The following is a 14045-nucleotide window of genomic DNA, read 5'->3' as shown; positions in this document are numbered from 1 at the left end:
TTTTGAACTGTGAAACTCTGCTTCCATTAAGCACTGTCACTACAATCTAGCTTTTCCAGTGAACAGCAGTTTGTTCCCAAAATGTATCCTTCTTGAAATTGTTGTTTTAACAGAATAAATATTACGAAGGAATTTGATATGATCTGAAGAGAATATGCTATTAGATTTTATACTTCATGATTTGATAAGCATAAAGCCTCACTTGTCAGGCTCATCTAGTTGTACGTTGAGCTCCAGGTGAAGTGGAGGAGATGATTCAATCCAGCTCAACCACTGACCTGTAACATAATGCTGTAAAAATCTGGCTAGGACCAATCAAATTGCTGGAAACCAATTTCATTAAGTGCAACTTCCCTTTCCAAATGCTCAAGTGAGACTGTGTCTGGCGTTACAATTATCAGATCGACATTGATTAAATCCATTCAACAATCCACAGAACGCGCCATCCATAGCCCACTTTAACACTGAGTACCACACACAATGAGTACTGCTGGGTAATTCATCAGCCATGAAGAAAAAAAGAAACAAAAATGGGTTTATGGCAGAAAGACTGCAGCCACACTGCCAGCATGGGCCTGAGAGAGATGCAGGAGTGTGTGTGATGTGGGAGTGTGTGTGATGCAGGAGTGTGTGTGATGTGGGAGTGTGTGTGATGCAGGAGTGTGTGTGATGCGGGAGTGTGTGTGATGCAGGAGTGTGTGTGATGTGGGAGTGTGTGTGATGCAGGAGTATGTGTGTTGCAGTGGTGTGTGTGATGTGGGAGTGTGTGATGCAGGGGTGTGTGTGATGCAGGAGTGTGTGTGATGCGGGAGTGTGTGTGATGTGGGAGTGTGTGTGATGCAGGAGTATGTGTGTTGCAGTGGTGTGTGTGATGCAGGAGTGTGTGTGATGCGGGAGTGTGTGTGATGCGGGAGTGTGTGTGATGCAGGAGTGTGTGTGATGCAGGAGTGTGTGTGATGCAGGAGTATGTGTGTTGCAGTGGTGTGTGTGATGTGGGAGTGTGTGTGATGCAGGAGTGTGTGTGATGTGGGAGTGTGTGTGATGCAGGAGTGTGTGTGATGTGGGAGTGTGTGTGGTGCAGGGGTGTGTGTGATGCAGGAGTGTGTGTGGTGCAGGGGTGTGTGTGATGCAGGGGTGTATGTGATGTGGGAGTGTGTGTGATGCAGGAGTATGTGTGATGCAGTGGTGTGTGTGATGCAGGGGTGTGTGTGATGTGGGAGTGTGTGTGATACAGTGGTGTGTGTGATGTGGGAGTGGGTATGATGCAGGAATGTGTGTGATACCAGTGGTGTGTGTGATGTGGGAGTGTGTGTGATGCACGAGTGTGTGAAAGAGGGTATGCAGACAGAGGGGCACCGGGTGTATTGGCAGGGCACTCAATGTGGGGTGGGGTGGGGTGGGGAGGGGCAGGTGGGCGAGGAAGGCACACGTGCCATGCCCTCTTCAGACGTAGTTCTAACCTGAATTGCCCATCTCAGCTTATGTCTAACATTCATACAAAGCATTTGTGCTGGTGATTCAAACCTGTGCTGATGTTTCTGATCTCTCGTTCCCCTCATTGAATGCTTCTTTAAGTACCATAAATTATTTACTTTGGGGAAAATACAGTACCGTGCACAAACTGTATAGAAAATTAAATTTGAAGATAGAGCATCTTTGGCTAAGTATGTAAACATCTGTACTATCTTACTAACTTACATTTTAGTTTGTAATTAATGTAATTGATAAGAATACAGAAAAAATATGAATCTATGGGACAAAGCATAAATAACATAGACATTGAAGAAATTAAAGTTACATGCAATCGGAATTAAAGACCTGGCAATTTTGTTCTTTCAAATGTCTTAATAATATGTGCATAATACTACATGAGGGATGTGCCTACAGGAACACCGTCTGTGTTTAGAGATTTGGTCAGCATGCTGATAATGAGGTGGAGAAGCCACACATAACCGGAAACACAAAGGTGGTGGTGATAATGGAGTCACACAATATCAAAGCTCAACTCCTGCATCTCCTCCTGCAGACAGGAAATGAACCCAGCCAATCAGATGCGCCGCACAAGAGCAAGTCTGCCTGAATGAAGGATGCCGTCTCATTTCACTATAAATCATACACCCAGCAGCAAATGGACACACGGGCAGACTGAACAAAGTCTGAACCAAGATAATTAAACAAGACAAAGATACATGACCTCCCAAAGCAAAGAAGGCATTGCAATAACCAGCAATCCCCACTCCCCACAAATGATGCCTTTCATTTTACACGGACAGGAGAGATGGGGGCAGGCTGATATTTACATGAGTAACAGTAGTTGGATAAACAGTGTAGCGGCATTGTGATCTCTTAAAAAGCGAGATGCAGCATCTTGAAAATTCAAGGAACAAAAGATAGATAAATAAATAAATAAATAACTAAATAAAGCATGTACAGCATAGTACATGCATGCGCTATCTCTCTACTGGTGGGGGAAAACAAGGCATTGCAGGCTCTCACTAGCAGGACACCACTGCACCATGAAGACTCTTCAGGCGGGGCTATGGAACAGATGTCACTGTTTCATGCAGGGACAGGAGGTCACTGTTCCGCCAGACACCGCCAGTGACCCCAGATCTGAGCGCGCTGCTCCTGTGGCTCTGCGGCCAAGCAGACCAATGGGGCGTCCCCCCCCCCAAACGGCTCATCAGCGTGGCTGATTTCAAACATTCCTGGTTTGCCGACCGATCAGTTCCATCATTAGAATATATGTCACATGGTCTGTACTCCTTAACTGAGAGAGTTAAGGGGTATCAATATGAGGGCATATCAGAGCTGACGACCTGGCGGTTCAGGAAATGAGCCAGACCGATTTGTCATTTAGAGATTAAAAAGAACAACTGCAACCAGTGGATGGTTATAATACAGAGGGCACCCATACTTTTGCTCTGACTAAGATTGTTGTAACTGAAGGTAAATGTACACTGAGCAAAGCTGGTGCTCAACGGTGCCCCCTGGTGTAGAACAGAAAGGACATACACTGAGTAAGGCCATTTTGTATAAAGTCATGTGCTCGGTTAACCTTTCCCTTGAGACCCATGTCGCTGTAGAGTGTTGACACTTAAAGAGTCAATTCTTAGTGGCAGCGGCAGGAGACATGGGGACCCTGACCTTAGAGACATTCTGTAGACAAAAGTGGAGACATCCCTGGAGCGCTCTTCTGCCACTGGGACTTTAATAGCCCAGAGATCTCTTCTGTTCCTGGAGCTGAATATCCCAGTATCCTAGAGATTTCTTCTGTTTCTTCTGTTTCTTGAACAGTGACAGCTGCTGCTTACAGAACTCCATATCCCAGAGATCTCTGCTGCTGCTCCTGCTGCTGCTGCTGCCTGAACTCCACATTCCAGACATCTGTGCTGCACCCAGAACTCTAGAGCGCAGAGGTCTCTGCTGTTCCTGGGACCCCAGCTGGTAGTTATGGATCACTGGGCAAAAGAGGGTCCCTTAAGCATTATTCCATCTGAAGCCACAGTGTGGCTGTACACATTGTTCACGTTGTACCACATAAAACACACTGTACTGCATAAAAAGGGCAATGTAATTAGACATCAAGTGAAAAAGGACATGATCTGAGCCAAAAATATTGTTTCATACTGAAAAATACAGTTCAGTTCCACCTCCAGTCTCACAAATTATTCTTTTAGCAGTTTCGATTAAATTGATTATGTTTCGTCAATCCTTTTATTGTTTTGCGTCCCATGTACATTACCCTTATTTGCATCCCATGTCATTATATGCACACCCTCTCTCTCACATACATCCCACACATGCACACATGTGCATGCGCGCACACACACACACACACACACACACACACACACACAAACACACACACACACACACACACACACACACACACACACACACACACACACACGCAGAAATGAGAGATAGATTTGAAGGGCACATTCCTCCTTTCGGCTGTTATATTTGTGGTCCTTGTGTGCTGAATGGCACAGTAGTATAAATGAATCTTTCAGACATGGCCCCCAGAGTACTCTGACATAGTCACCTGACCCAAAGACCACTGACCCCGGTCCCTCCACTCTCCTCTAGTGACGATGAGGGAACATTTCTTTTCCAAGGGATTTTCAAGGAAACATCTCCAAAATGTGGGTGGCAATCAAGATATCTGCTTCTTTGATTTTGATCATTAGAAAGACAGGTTCAACAGAGAGTAGGTTAAAGATGGTTTTCCACAGGGTGGAGATGTCCAGCGATGGGCTCCTGAACCCGAGGCCTCAGATCCACGGAGAGGGAACAGGACTGGGGCACCACGGGTTTGGCCCAGAGCTCCTCCCGCGCTGGCAGTTATAGGGTCCGCTCACATTCCAGTCCAAACCGGGCGGCTGCTTTGTGCTTTAGCTGGGGGCCCATCGAGACCTGGGGTGCCAGAGGGCTTCATGGCAGGCTGGGCAGATGACTGGCTTTGTGGAGACTCAGGCTGGCTTTGGCCCTGCTGGGGTTTCAGAGAGCTCAGGCTATGATGGAGGATGGGGAGACTCAGAACCTGCGATGATGAAGGCTAGGGCAGATGTTTCTCTTGTTAAATAATTTTTTTGTTGTTGTTGTTACTTGTGGGAGGGGCATAGGATGGTTCCTATTCCTCTACATGACGAGAGAGCTGTCGATCATAGAGGCTAAGGACGTGGTGCACAAACTGGTACTGCTCTGCCGTCTGGATCATGCCTCCCCTGGAAAGACAGCAAAAATAAAGAGTCATATTCCATGCAGGGGTGCATATACTGCACACATATCAGCTCTAATGCAAACATAGTAAAGTGTCCAGCATAAATTCCCCCAATCGGGATCACATGTACTCTGTCAGAGTATAATATACCCTGTAAGAGTTGATTTAACACTGATTTCACTGTGTAGCAGTTTGAACCATTCCAAGTTCCACTACAAACAGGTTTGTGTTTTTTGTGGAATCTTTCACAAACATGCTTCAGTTGAACAGCTCAAACTACTATGAACTGGGAGTGCTGTCTAAGTGTTGTGTCCTGTATTTATTTACTTGAGTGCACGCATTTCCGCAGACAGGGATTACCGTTTCAAACGCCAGTAGAAACATAGCTGAACAAAGCTCCGCCCTCACCTGCCTGGCCGGCAGAGCTTACCTGTCCAGCCTCAGCTGGCAGGTGGTCTTCAGGATGTCCACCACGCCCTCCTTCTTCAGCTGCTCGCAAAGGATGGTGGTGGCAATGAAGCAGCCGGTCCGACCAATCCCAGCACTGCGTGGGCCAAAAATAGGGCGGGGCCAGAGAGGACGTGGGCTGATGTAAGCCAGTCTATGCCACATTTGAGCCACATTTTGAGCATCTGACTTTTCAACACGTGACAGCAGGGAGCTGTCTTGATTAAAGCAGACTTCCATTAGGGCAACACTCAACAGACAGTTACAGGGGCCGTGGGCAGCTGGGGTCCCTGTTGGGTGTCACTCATTAGAGCTAGGGACACAGCAATGCTGTGATGAAACCAGGAATATTCTAGATTAAGCATGCATTATACTGCGTTCGCGACATCCTCCATTTCTCTCTGAAACCTGTTGTTATTGTCATGCTATTACAATAACAAAAAAATCGTTTTTTACAACTGTTTATGAAGAGGTTCAAATCAAACATTTTATGTGGGAGGAACTTAGCGCAAAAATAAGATGGTTAAACTGTCTGCTGGTTTATAACATATGAATGAATTTCAAAGTCCCTGGTATGCATGGAAAGGGGTGGGAAAGGGAGCGGGGCTAACCTGCAGTGGACAATGACAGGCCCACTCCAGGGAGGGGCCTGCAGCCACGCCTCCTCCACATCCTGCACCAGCTCCAGCAGGGGCGGGGCCTTGTCTGGAGTCTTCTGGTCCGGCCAGGAAGTGTACCAATACTGCCTCAGGCTACGCTCCTCTCCCTCACACTATTACATAGCCACACCCACGCGCACACACACACACACACACACACACATACATCCACACACACGCACACACACACACACACACATATGCATGCATGCACACATAATCGCAGCAGATGCAGACACACAGAAGAGTGGAGACATGTGAAAAGAGTATCTCGGTTGACAAGGTAGAAGTTATTTTGATCCAAACAGTTCCTCCGCTTACGTCTGCAGCCCTGTTGCAGTGGGCGTTGTTGTCTAGGCAACTAACGCCCTCTGAAAGTGCAAAGGAGTGCTGCACTGTAAGAGAAGTGCATATTTGCTACACAGTCTGCTTTCTTTCACTTTAGACACATATACTCCTGTGAGTATAAACACAAGCAAATCCAAAGCCTTCCTGAAGACTCAATGTAATGTCTGTCCCTGCATTAACTGCTTTGATCAGCTCACTCTTGAGACACTCCACGCAGTGAACAGAGCGCGTTTCACCTACCTTTACGGTGAAGATCCGAAGGCTGTAGTCGTCCGCCTGGATGACCTGGTTGACGGTGATCTCGATCCCCTCATAGGTCACGCTGTCCTCCGGCCAATACTCTGTGCATTTCTGTGAGGAATACAGACTATCCGCATGAACACCACGCAGATCTCCACCAATGAGCAGCAGGCAAACAGTATGTAAATCTGACCCCTGACCCCTGAAGATGACCAGCATTCTGTATCTAGAAGATGAACATTCTGCAATATGAATAAAGCATCAATTACATCAGTATACGTCCTTAAAAACATACAATGTAGATGTATAATGCAGAGCAAAAAAATGATAGGATGATATAAAATATGATATTAAGAAGATCAGACTTTCCTGAAAAATTCCACACAAGGCTGAAATATTATTTATGTGGCTATGCTATACTGTATACACACCTGTCACAATTGTGTATATTTTAATCTTGCATGAAGTTTTTTCAATTTGATCTCCATGGCAGGACATAAACTGCACTACATCACAGAAAAAGACTCATACTCAAACCATCAAAAAGGAAATGCAAGGTGACCGAAATATTTAAAAATTCAGAGACAGAAAGAAAAATATATGTGAGTTTACAAACAAACTTATTTGGTGCAAAAACATTGAAAGTAAAATGTGTGAAAACCATGACTTGTGGCTTCAGCACTGTAGAAAGACTGAAGCAATATAAGAGCACAGTTTGCACAGTACCTCTATTTAAGTATAATAGGTGTGAACAACTGGGGAACTGCTACTAGATTTAAGCACAGACAACCCCTAAACCCCGAACAGAGATAATGATGCCGTTGTGTGTGCACTAAGGATTATAAGAAACAGTGTGTTCCTCATTTAGACCCAAAGGATGTAGGGATTTCAAATAAAAATCTCCCAAGCTTTACGTTGAAGTAGGCACTGTGCCACATAACTGAATCTGTGACTTACAAGTGAAAAGCAGAAAATCAATAGCACAAAATTTCAAATAAGATTGATTGGTACACCAGTGTAAACTGATGAGCTGCGTACACGTGATACCAGTGTACTGTAAGCCACAGAGACATGACAAATATATTACATAATCAAATCCACAGATAACAACCCTCCTGATGGTTTGCTCTATTTGTAACAAACTCAGACTTATTGATCCTAAACAAAATGCACAATTACAGCAAGAATAAAGGCCCAGGGCATCATCAAAAATGTTCTTAAACATTCATAAATGCTAAATAACCATCATCAGTGTTGTTTGATGATTATTGTTACAAATTTAACATTCTTCATTTGAGAAAATGAAATGAGAAAAACACTCTCAATGTTAGCATTTAAAAGGGGCCATCAGTGTGACCTCAGCCGCAGGGGGTAGGAAGGGCAGAGCGAAAAAAGAACGCGAGTGAAAAAGAGCAGGACCCAGAGAGAGCAGGGCACAGTAAGAACAGATATCAGAGAGGAGACTTCACAAGTCTGACAGACAGCAGGCCCTGACCTCGTTCTTCTCCTCGATGTTGGTGATCATGACGATGATGGACGACCGTTCCTGCCACACCATCCTCCAGAAGTCGGTGACGGTGTTGACTGTGGGGCCCTGCGTAGCGATGTACGCCTTTTCCCGGCCTTTGTACCCCTGCAGTGACCAACACCACAACACAAGGCTCTCACTTACCTCTGCCCTACACCACTGTACCGTTTTATACATACATACTCAATGACCTGATTACTTATTGTTTAGTTGACCTTTGTTTGAACCCATACCCTCATGATGCCTGTGTGGTATAATGGTTAAGGCCCTGAGTTTTCGCACCAAAGTTTCACATCCCAGCAGAGTACTGCTGTCATACATTTCAGCAAGCAACCGAACCCGTACCATGTCTATCCACCACATAACTTTAACAACTCATTTTAATGGTAGCACAACGCAAATACCTACAATGTTAAAGAATACATCATCTTAGAGCCAAAAAAAGAGCAAACAAATACCCACCCTCATGTAATTAGCATTGATGTAGGTCCTAAGGAAGTCCTCCTCATCTGTAGCTTTAAGGCAAACTCTGCTGTGCGTATCTGAAATGCAGAGGGGGCATCATTTATTCCGAGGATCAATCCTTCTCGCATTTCACCCGCGCAGCGCTCGTCCTCCAGCGTGCCCTCAGCCTCTCCCCCCACCCCGCTTTCCATCGACCGGCGCCTTCCGCATGGCGAGGCGAACGCGTCCGCGCAACAAATACTCACTCGGAAGGATGGTTTTGTATCGATTCTTCCGCACCAGTCCGGGAAAGTTGTATTCCTTGGGGTCCACAAAGTTCATAGGAGTCTCCTGTTAATGGCAACAACATATGCTGCTGTGCATTCATCAAAGCATGCGGGACTGCATTAAGAAGAAATTTGGCCACCAGTGGAGTGTTCCATTCATCAGTGGGGTACGCTAGGGCTGATAAATTCAACCCTGATCTTTGCTTTCCCAATTCAAATCACATGATTGCATCATATGAAAGCACACCCCTTCCAAATCTCAAAATAAAATTCCAATTTGTCCCAAAAAAACTCCATCTGTGGTTCTATTTCTGTTGTGTGTAACATCGACCAAAATTTGATTCACAAAACCGATAGCCAACATTAAACATGCGGCTAAAAAGCGCTTTTATCAGGTGAATGTCATCGTTAAGTTACGTCCAGCTAAGCATTTTATGGATACGTAATACAGCCAATGTTACTTTGCTTTTAAGGCACAAGCGAATCGCTTTCTCTAGACCTAGAAAGGTCAGTAACAAAATCTAATTAAGCAGCCTCTGCAACCTGTGCCACATGCTGCACAAATGATCTGCTCGTTCACGAGTGCTGCACACAACAACGCAAATTACGCAAACTATGTAGACTACACAGAAGTATAAAACAGCCGCATTGCTTACGTAAAACTCAGCCTGCAGGGCGGCGTCGTCCAGGGCGCGGGTGTGCAGTTGGGCCGCTGTTAACACATTGGAGGCCGTCTGCAGGTATTCCCGTGCTGACTGTTCCCGTGGCGACAGCATGGCAGCGTACGGCTCCGTGGAGCCTGGTGTGCACATGTCCAGTGTCAGAGACACATTGGAGCCCCTCCTAGTAAACACACACACACACACACATTTTCACGTATACATATATAGAGAGGGAAAAGAGTCAATGTCACACAACCATTGAAAAAGCAACACTTGCATTTATATCCATTTAAGTGTTTTCATTAATTTCGCACGGTTTGTCTTGCAGTAATTCAACTTGGTAGCTTACCCTAAGAAACCTGGTGGTTCCATAAAGATACATAATACAAGATACATAATGGTTGCATGTGCAAGCTCACTGACATGGTGATGTGCTGTATATGCAACCTGACCTTTCCTGCAGCCCCACTGATTTGACGGTGAGGGAGGTGGGCTCGCCCTCTGCCTTCATGTCCATGAAGCAGTCGAAGACAGGGGTCTCCGGCACGGGGTCCAGGTCGTAGAACTCGTCCTGTTTGCCATCGGTCCACTCAGAGTAAGTGAAGGAGGGCTGACGGCTCATGGACTGGCGACGGTCGTCGGGGAAGCCTGGGCTGCTCCCGGGAGCCAGTGTTCTCAGACAGTACAGCACCTGAGACCAGGAAGCCTCAGCTATAACCAATCAAAACCCAGATTGGCAGGACATACAGTGAAGGGCTTTTTAGCAGGCCTCCATTTTATATTAAAATGAGACAAATTGCTAATGAAGCCGGGATAATTATGTTGTTCCATGTTTCTGAGACAACTAAGGGGATTCACACACAACAGAAGGCAAGTTATGTTTATCAAAAGTGCATTATAATATAAATCACACTTTTAGATGAAAGCTTTGTATGAATGCTTGTGTGGTAGGATCAGTCCAGGAGAGGTAATGGGGGCAACCCAGGTGTGTGTGCCAACTTAACCAGCAGGTGTGGCCCCAGATTTCCCTAATCCCCTCTCCCTGACTGAGCCCTGCCATGCCTTGTAATATACGTCAGTCACGTTTTCCAGCGGGAAACGCCACCCACCCCGATGCCCAGGATGACAATGCCTAGGAAGAGGGTGGCCAGCAGGGGGCACAAGCTCTCTTTCCTCCACAGCTCCTTCTGCGCCGACTGGGATGACTGTCAGACAGAGAGAGAGAGAAAGAGAGAGAGAGAGAGGTAGGGAGGGAGAAGTATAGAGGGAGACAGACATCAGAATAGAGAGAAAGAGAGGCAGAGGAAGGAAGAGCAAAAAGAAGAGGGAGGAAGGGTTAGAGGCACAGTTGGAGGGATGCGTAAGAAAGGGGAGATAGATGTTTAAGATATGTAGTGCACACTTACTGGTCTCTCTTTTGAGCAAACAATGAGAGTACGGGAGCAGAATATGTGTGAACATCACAATGATATATGCACAAATCGTATTTTCATCTATTAACTGTTTTTAGCGATAACACTGATTATGGATGACTGGTATCTTTACAGACAGGCACATTCATTGCAACACATGACACATTAATCTTTAAATATATATTTTAAATCAAAGAAGCCAGCAGACACCGGAGGTCAGTTGTTATGAACCAAGTTCAATATTTTCAGCCTTTCATTTTGCCCACTGTAATACCTGCACCCAGTGCAGCATGCACTTTACTCTGAATACACCAGACTTTGCATTCAAGATTACAAACAGCAAGTCATTTCCTGGAGAGAAAGACAGTCACTGCATCACACACAAATTGCTCTCAGCAAACACATAGCCTTGTGTCATCGCACAAGAGGGAGTTACATTGCACGAAGTAGCCTCTAATGCATTGGGCAGAATGTTGCATTCACACCATTTTAAATTCAAAGAGCCACCACTAAATTCTAATCTAGTGATCCAAAAAACTAACAGTGCTGTAAGACAGCCCAAACTATTCAATCTCCAACAAATTCATTTGATGTGTGGTGAGCATTCTGGCACAAAATGGCTTCCATGAATACCAGTGGCGTGGGTATTGCACATTTCTGATGCCTGACGTGAGCTTTCACCCATACAATGAAAGCTCTTTGAGATCGTCGAAGGTGCTATAGTAAATGTCATTGTTAATGGTGCAATGCAACACAGATGCGGTGTCCGTGGCACGATCTCCCCCTGCGTGTACACTGAAACAGATTGAACAGTGACTCATCACTGAAGGTACCATTCCTGCTAATCCGCATTCGTCCAGTTTTGGTCGGCATATCTGTGCGCCCAAAGCCAGTCATTCAGCAGCGGTCATACAGTTCTGTACAGGACTAGTCTCTGATGCCTACCTCCTGCAGCTGCCGTATTACTTTATAGGTGCTGATATGATGAAAGTGATGCTGAGATTCAGGTAATGTGAGCATTGGAGCAGCAGTGAGGACCTAGTGACGACGGACAGGACCATGCAGCGTCCTGTCCGTCATCACCAGCAGCTGGACCCATCTGGGCATGTTACAGCTGCAGGCATGATATTGTGACCAGCAATGTCTGGGCATTCTGAGGTTTTAAATTTCAGCTGTCAGAACCTCCCTCAAAACCTTGTAACCCGTGACATCCCCAGTCACAATTAGTGCATTATTATTATTATTATTATTATTATTATTATTATTATTATTATTAATAAACTTTTAGCTGCTCAGGAGGCCACTCTATAGACCTGCTGAGGGCTAAGCAAATTTCATTTAGACTGAAGCCACTTACATGGCACATGCCCTAAACATTGTTAGAGCATTAAAAAGCACTGCTATAACATGCGAGTGTAGTAGTGCAGTACGCAGTACATAGATATGTGAGCATACAAACCTCTTCCTCCAGTGAATTATATGCCCCCAGTGGTGACAGCATGTACTGCATGAGGTCCAAGACTTTATGGGCAGCCGGGAAAGCTCCGTACCCATTCATCATGTAGAGGACCCAAACTCCCTGTGTAAGACCACCATGAAACTTATTACACACAGTGCTAGAGCAGTATAGACATGTTTCCATGAAGCTACACCATAACCACTGACCATTTTTTTATGAAACCATTTGAAGATGTGAACAGATAGGGTTGATAAAAGCAGAATTTAGAAAAAAAACATTAATAATTTTCTATAAAACACACAATAATAATTTGCAATTACCAAATGTATCAAATCTGTATTCAATGCCACCACTAATGAGTCAATGATCAGTGTCACATGCACTCTGCCATAAGCTACGCTGCAGCCTGCCTCACTGCTGCGCTCTCAGGCTGAAGGTGAAGGATGGAGGCCGGGCTGTTTCCTACCGTGATCTGGGAGAGGACGCAGAGGCAGAGGAAGCAGCCGATCGTCACGCCCGCCCTCCACAGCCTCTCCCACCACGCGCCTTGGACCGCCTGCAGGGGATTCTGGGAAGGCTCCTCGCCCCTCCCCCGCTCCTCCTGCGGTTCCATCGGGGCGGGCACCCCCGCCACTGAGTTCTGAGTCATCACCTCCCCGCGAATCCAATAAGCCGCCCGGCAAGCCCTGGCACCTGCCACAGGTGGGGAAAGGAAGAGAGAAAACACAGATTTGTTTTCTTATTTTTAAACCTGTTTGAAAAGGCGACGGCAAACATAAGACTGCCAACATAAATGCTATGAGGTGGATTCCCATCACTGTTATATCATGGATAAATGGTCCTCCTTAGAGTATGACTATGTTTTCCGTGCCAGGTCGCTGGGGAACAGGTTAATTTAGCAGCTTTAATGGGTGGGCAAGGTCAGGCCCAAGCGAATAGGAAAGAGCTCGAGTTGAGGAAGGAAGCTGAAAGTGAGAGGTGTTTGTGTTGGCGTGAGGTGGAGGCGCGTGGGAAACGAAGACGTGGTGGTGAGCTGTGTTCAGAACAGCGGTTGGGAAGAAAATCTGGAGTCTCGCTGAAATCGTTCTCGGGAGCGGTCCGAGGTTAATATGGAGCTTCCTCTCCTGCTACTACACAGACAGAGAGAGAGTAACAGACAGGAGCTCGCTAAATGCTACACAATCCCTGTGTTCAAACAGCCACGGCGATCACTCTCACACACTCTGGGTTTCCCCAGCAGGCCTGGAACAACACTTTCATTTGAAACTTATCAGCGAATCACAGTTTTTTTTTTTCAATTTTGTAAAATTGGAAGAAGATTATCCGATTTGGCCTCCAGGATAGGCTGAGGCCCGGAACGACATCACGCTGCGACACCCTCGCTGTTGTTCTTCTCAGGTTCTCAGGTATTTCCCAATTAGAAAGAGATGAGACAGACGATAAATGCGTCAGTGAGTCAGTGGGGAATTTCACGCAGGGCTTTGCTCATTACGCAGACGTGAAAATGTCAGAAATGAAACGCAGGCGCAGTGAGTAGCTCTGTCGCCTCGCAGGGAGAAGGCTCTGAGTCTGAATCCTGGCCGAGGGCCTTTCTGTGCGCTGTTTAGCATGATCTCACGGCTTCCTGGGTACTCTGGTTTCCACTCACAGTCCGGAGTCATGCAGGATGGGTTCATTGAAGCATCTAAATTGCCCTTGGGGTATGAACATGAGCAAATGGTGTGTGATGTCCAGGGTGCATGTCTGCCTTTTTAACCCAATGTATGCTGGGATAGGCCTCCAGGCACATCCCCTCCACCCCCATCCCCATGCAACACTGACCAGGATTAAGAT

General features: G+C 46.0%; 1 protein-coding gene across 1 annotated transcript in view; it reads right to left on the bottom strand.

Moving 5' to 3' along the window:
* Positions 1-1195: 1195 nt before the first annotated feature.
* The window catches only part of ptpn5 (protein tyrosine phosphatase non-receptor type 5), a 22916-nt gene continuing 10066 nt past the window's right edge, over positions 1196-14045 (bottom strand). The window contains exons 3-14 of the mRNA XM_035416875.1: positions 12679-12905; positions 12213-12332; positions 10451-10546; positions 9794-10032; positions 9336-9522; positions 8659-8743; positions 8411-8490; positions 7916-8053; positions 6421-6531; positions 5785-5945; positions 5157-5270; positions 1196-4730 (exon numbers count right to left, since the gene is read on the bottom strand). Of these exons, the coding sequence (XP_035272766.1) occupies positions 4637-4730; positions 5157-5270; positions 5785-5945; positions 6421-6531; positions 7916-8053; positions 8411-8490; positions 8659-8743; positions 9336-9522; positions 9794-10032; positions 10451-10546; positions 12213-12332; positions 12679-12861 (1608 nt within the window). The 5' untranslated portion in view covers positions 12862-12905 and the 3' untranslated portion in view covers positions 1196-4636. The remainder of the gene's footprint in view (positions 4731-5156; positions 5271-5784; positions 5946-6420; positions 6532-7915; positions 8054-8410; positions 8491-8658; positions 8744-9335; positions 9523-9793; positions 10033-10450; positions 10547-12212; positions 12333-12678; positions 12906-14045) is intronic.

Source organism: Anguilla anguilla, chromosome 5 (assembly GCF_013347855.1).
Source record: "Anguilla anguilla isolate fAngAng1 chromosome 5, fAngAng1.pri, whole genome shotgun sequence".
Lineage (NCBI taxonomy): Eukaryota > Metazoa > Chordata > Actinopteri > Anguilliformes > Anguillidae > Anguilla > Anguilla anguilla.
This window is presented reverse-complemented; position numbering and strand designations above follow the sequence as displayed.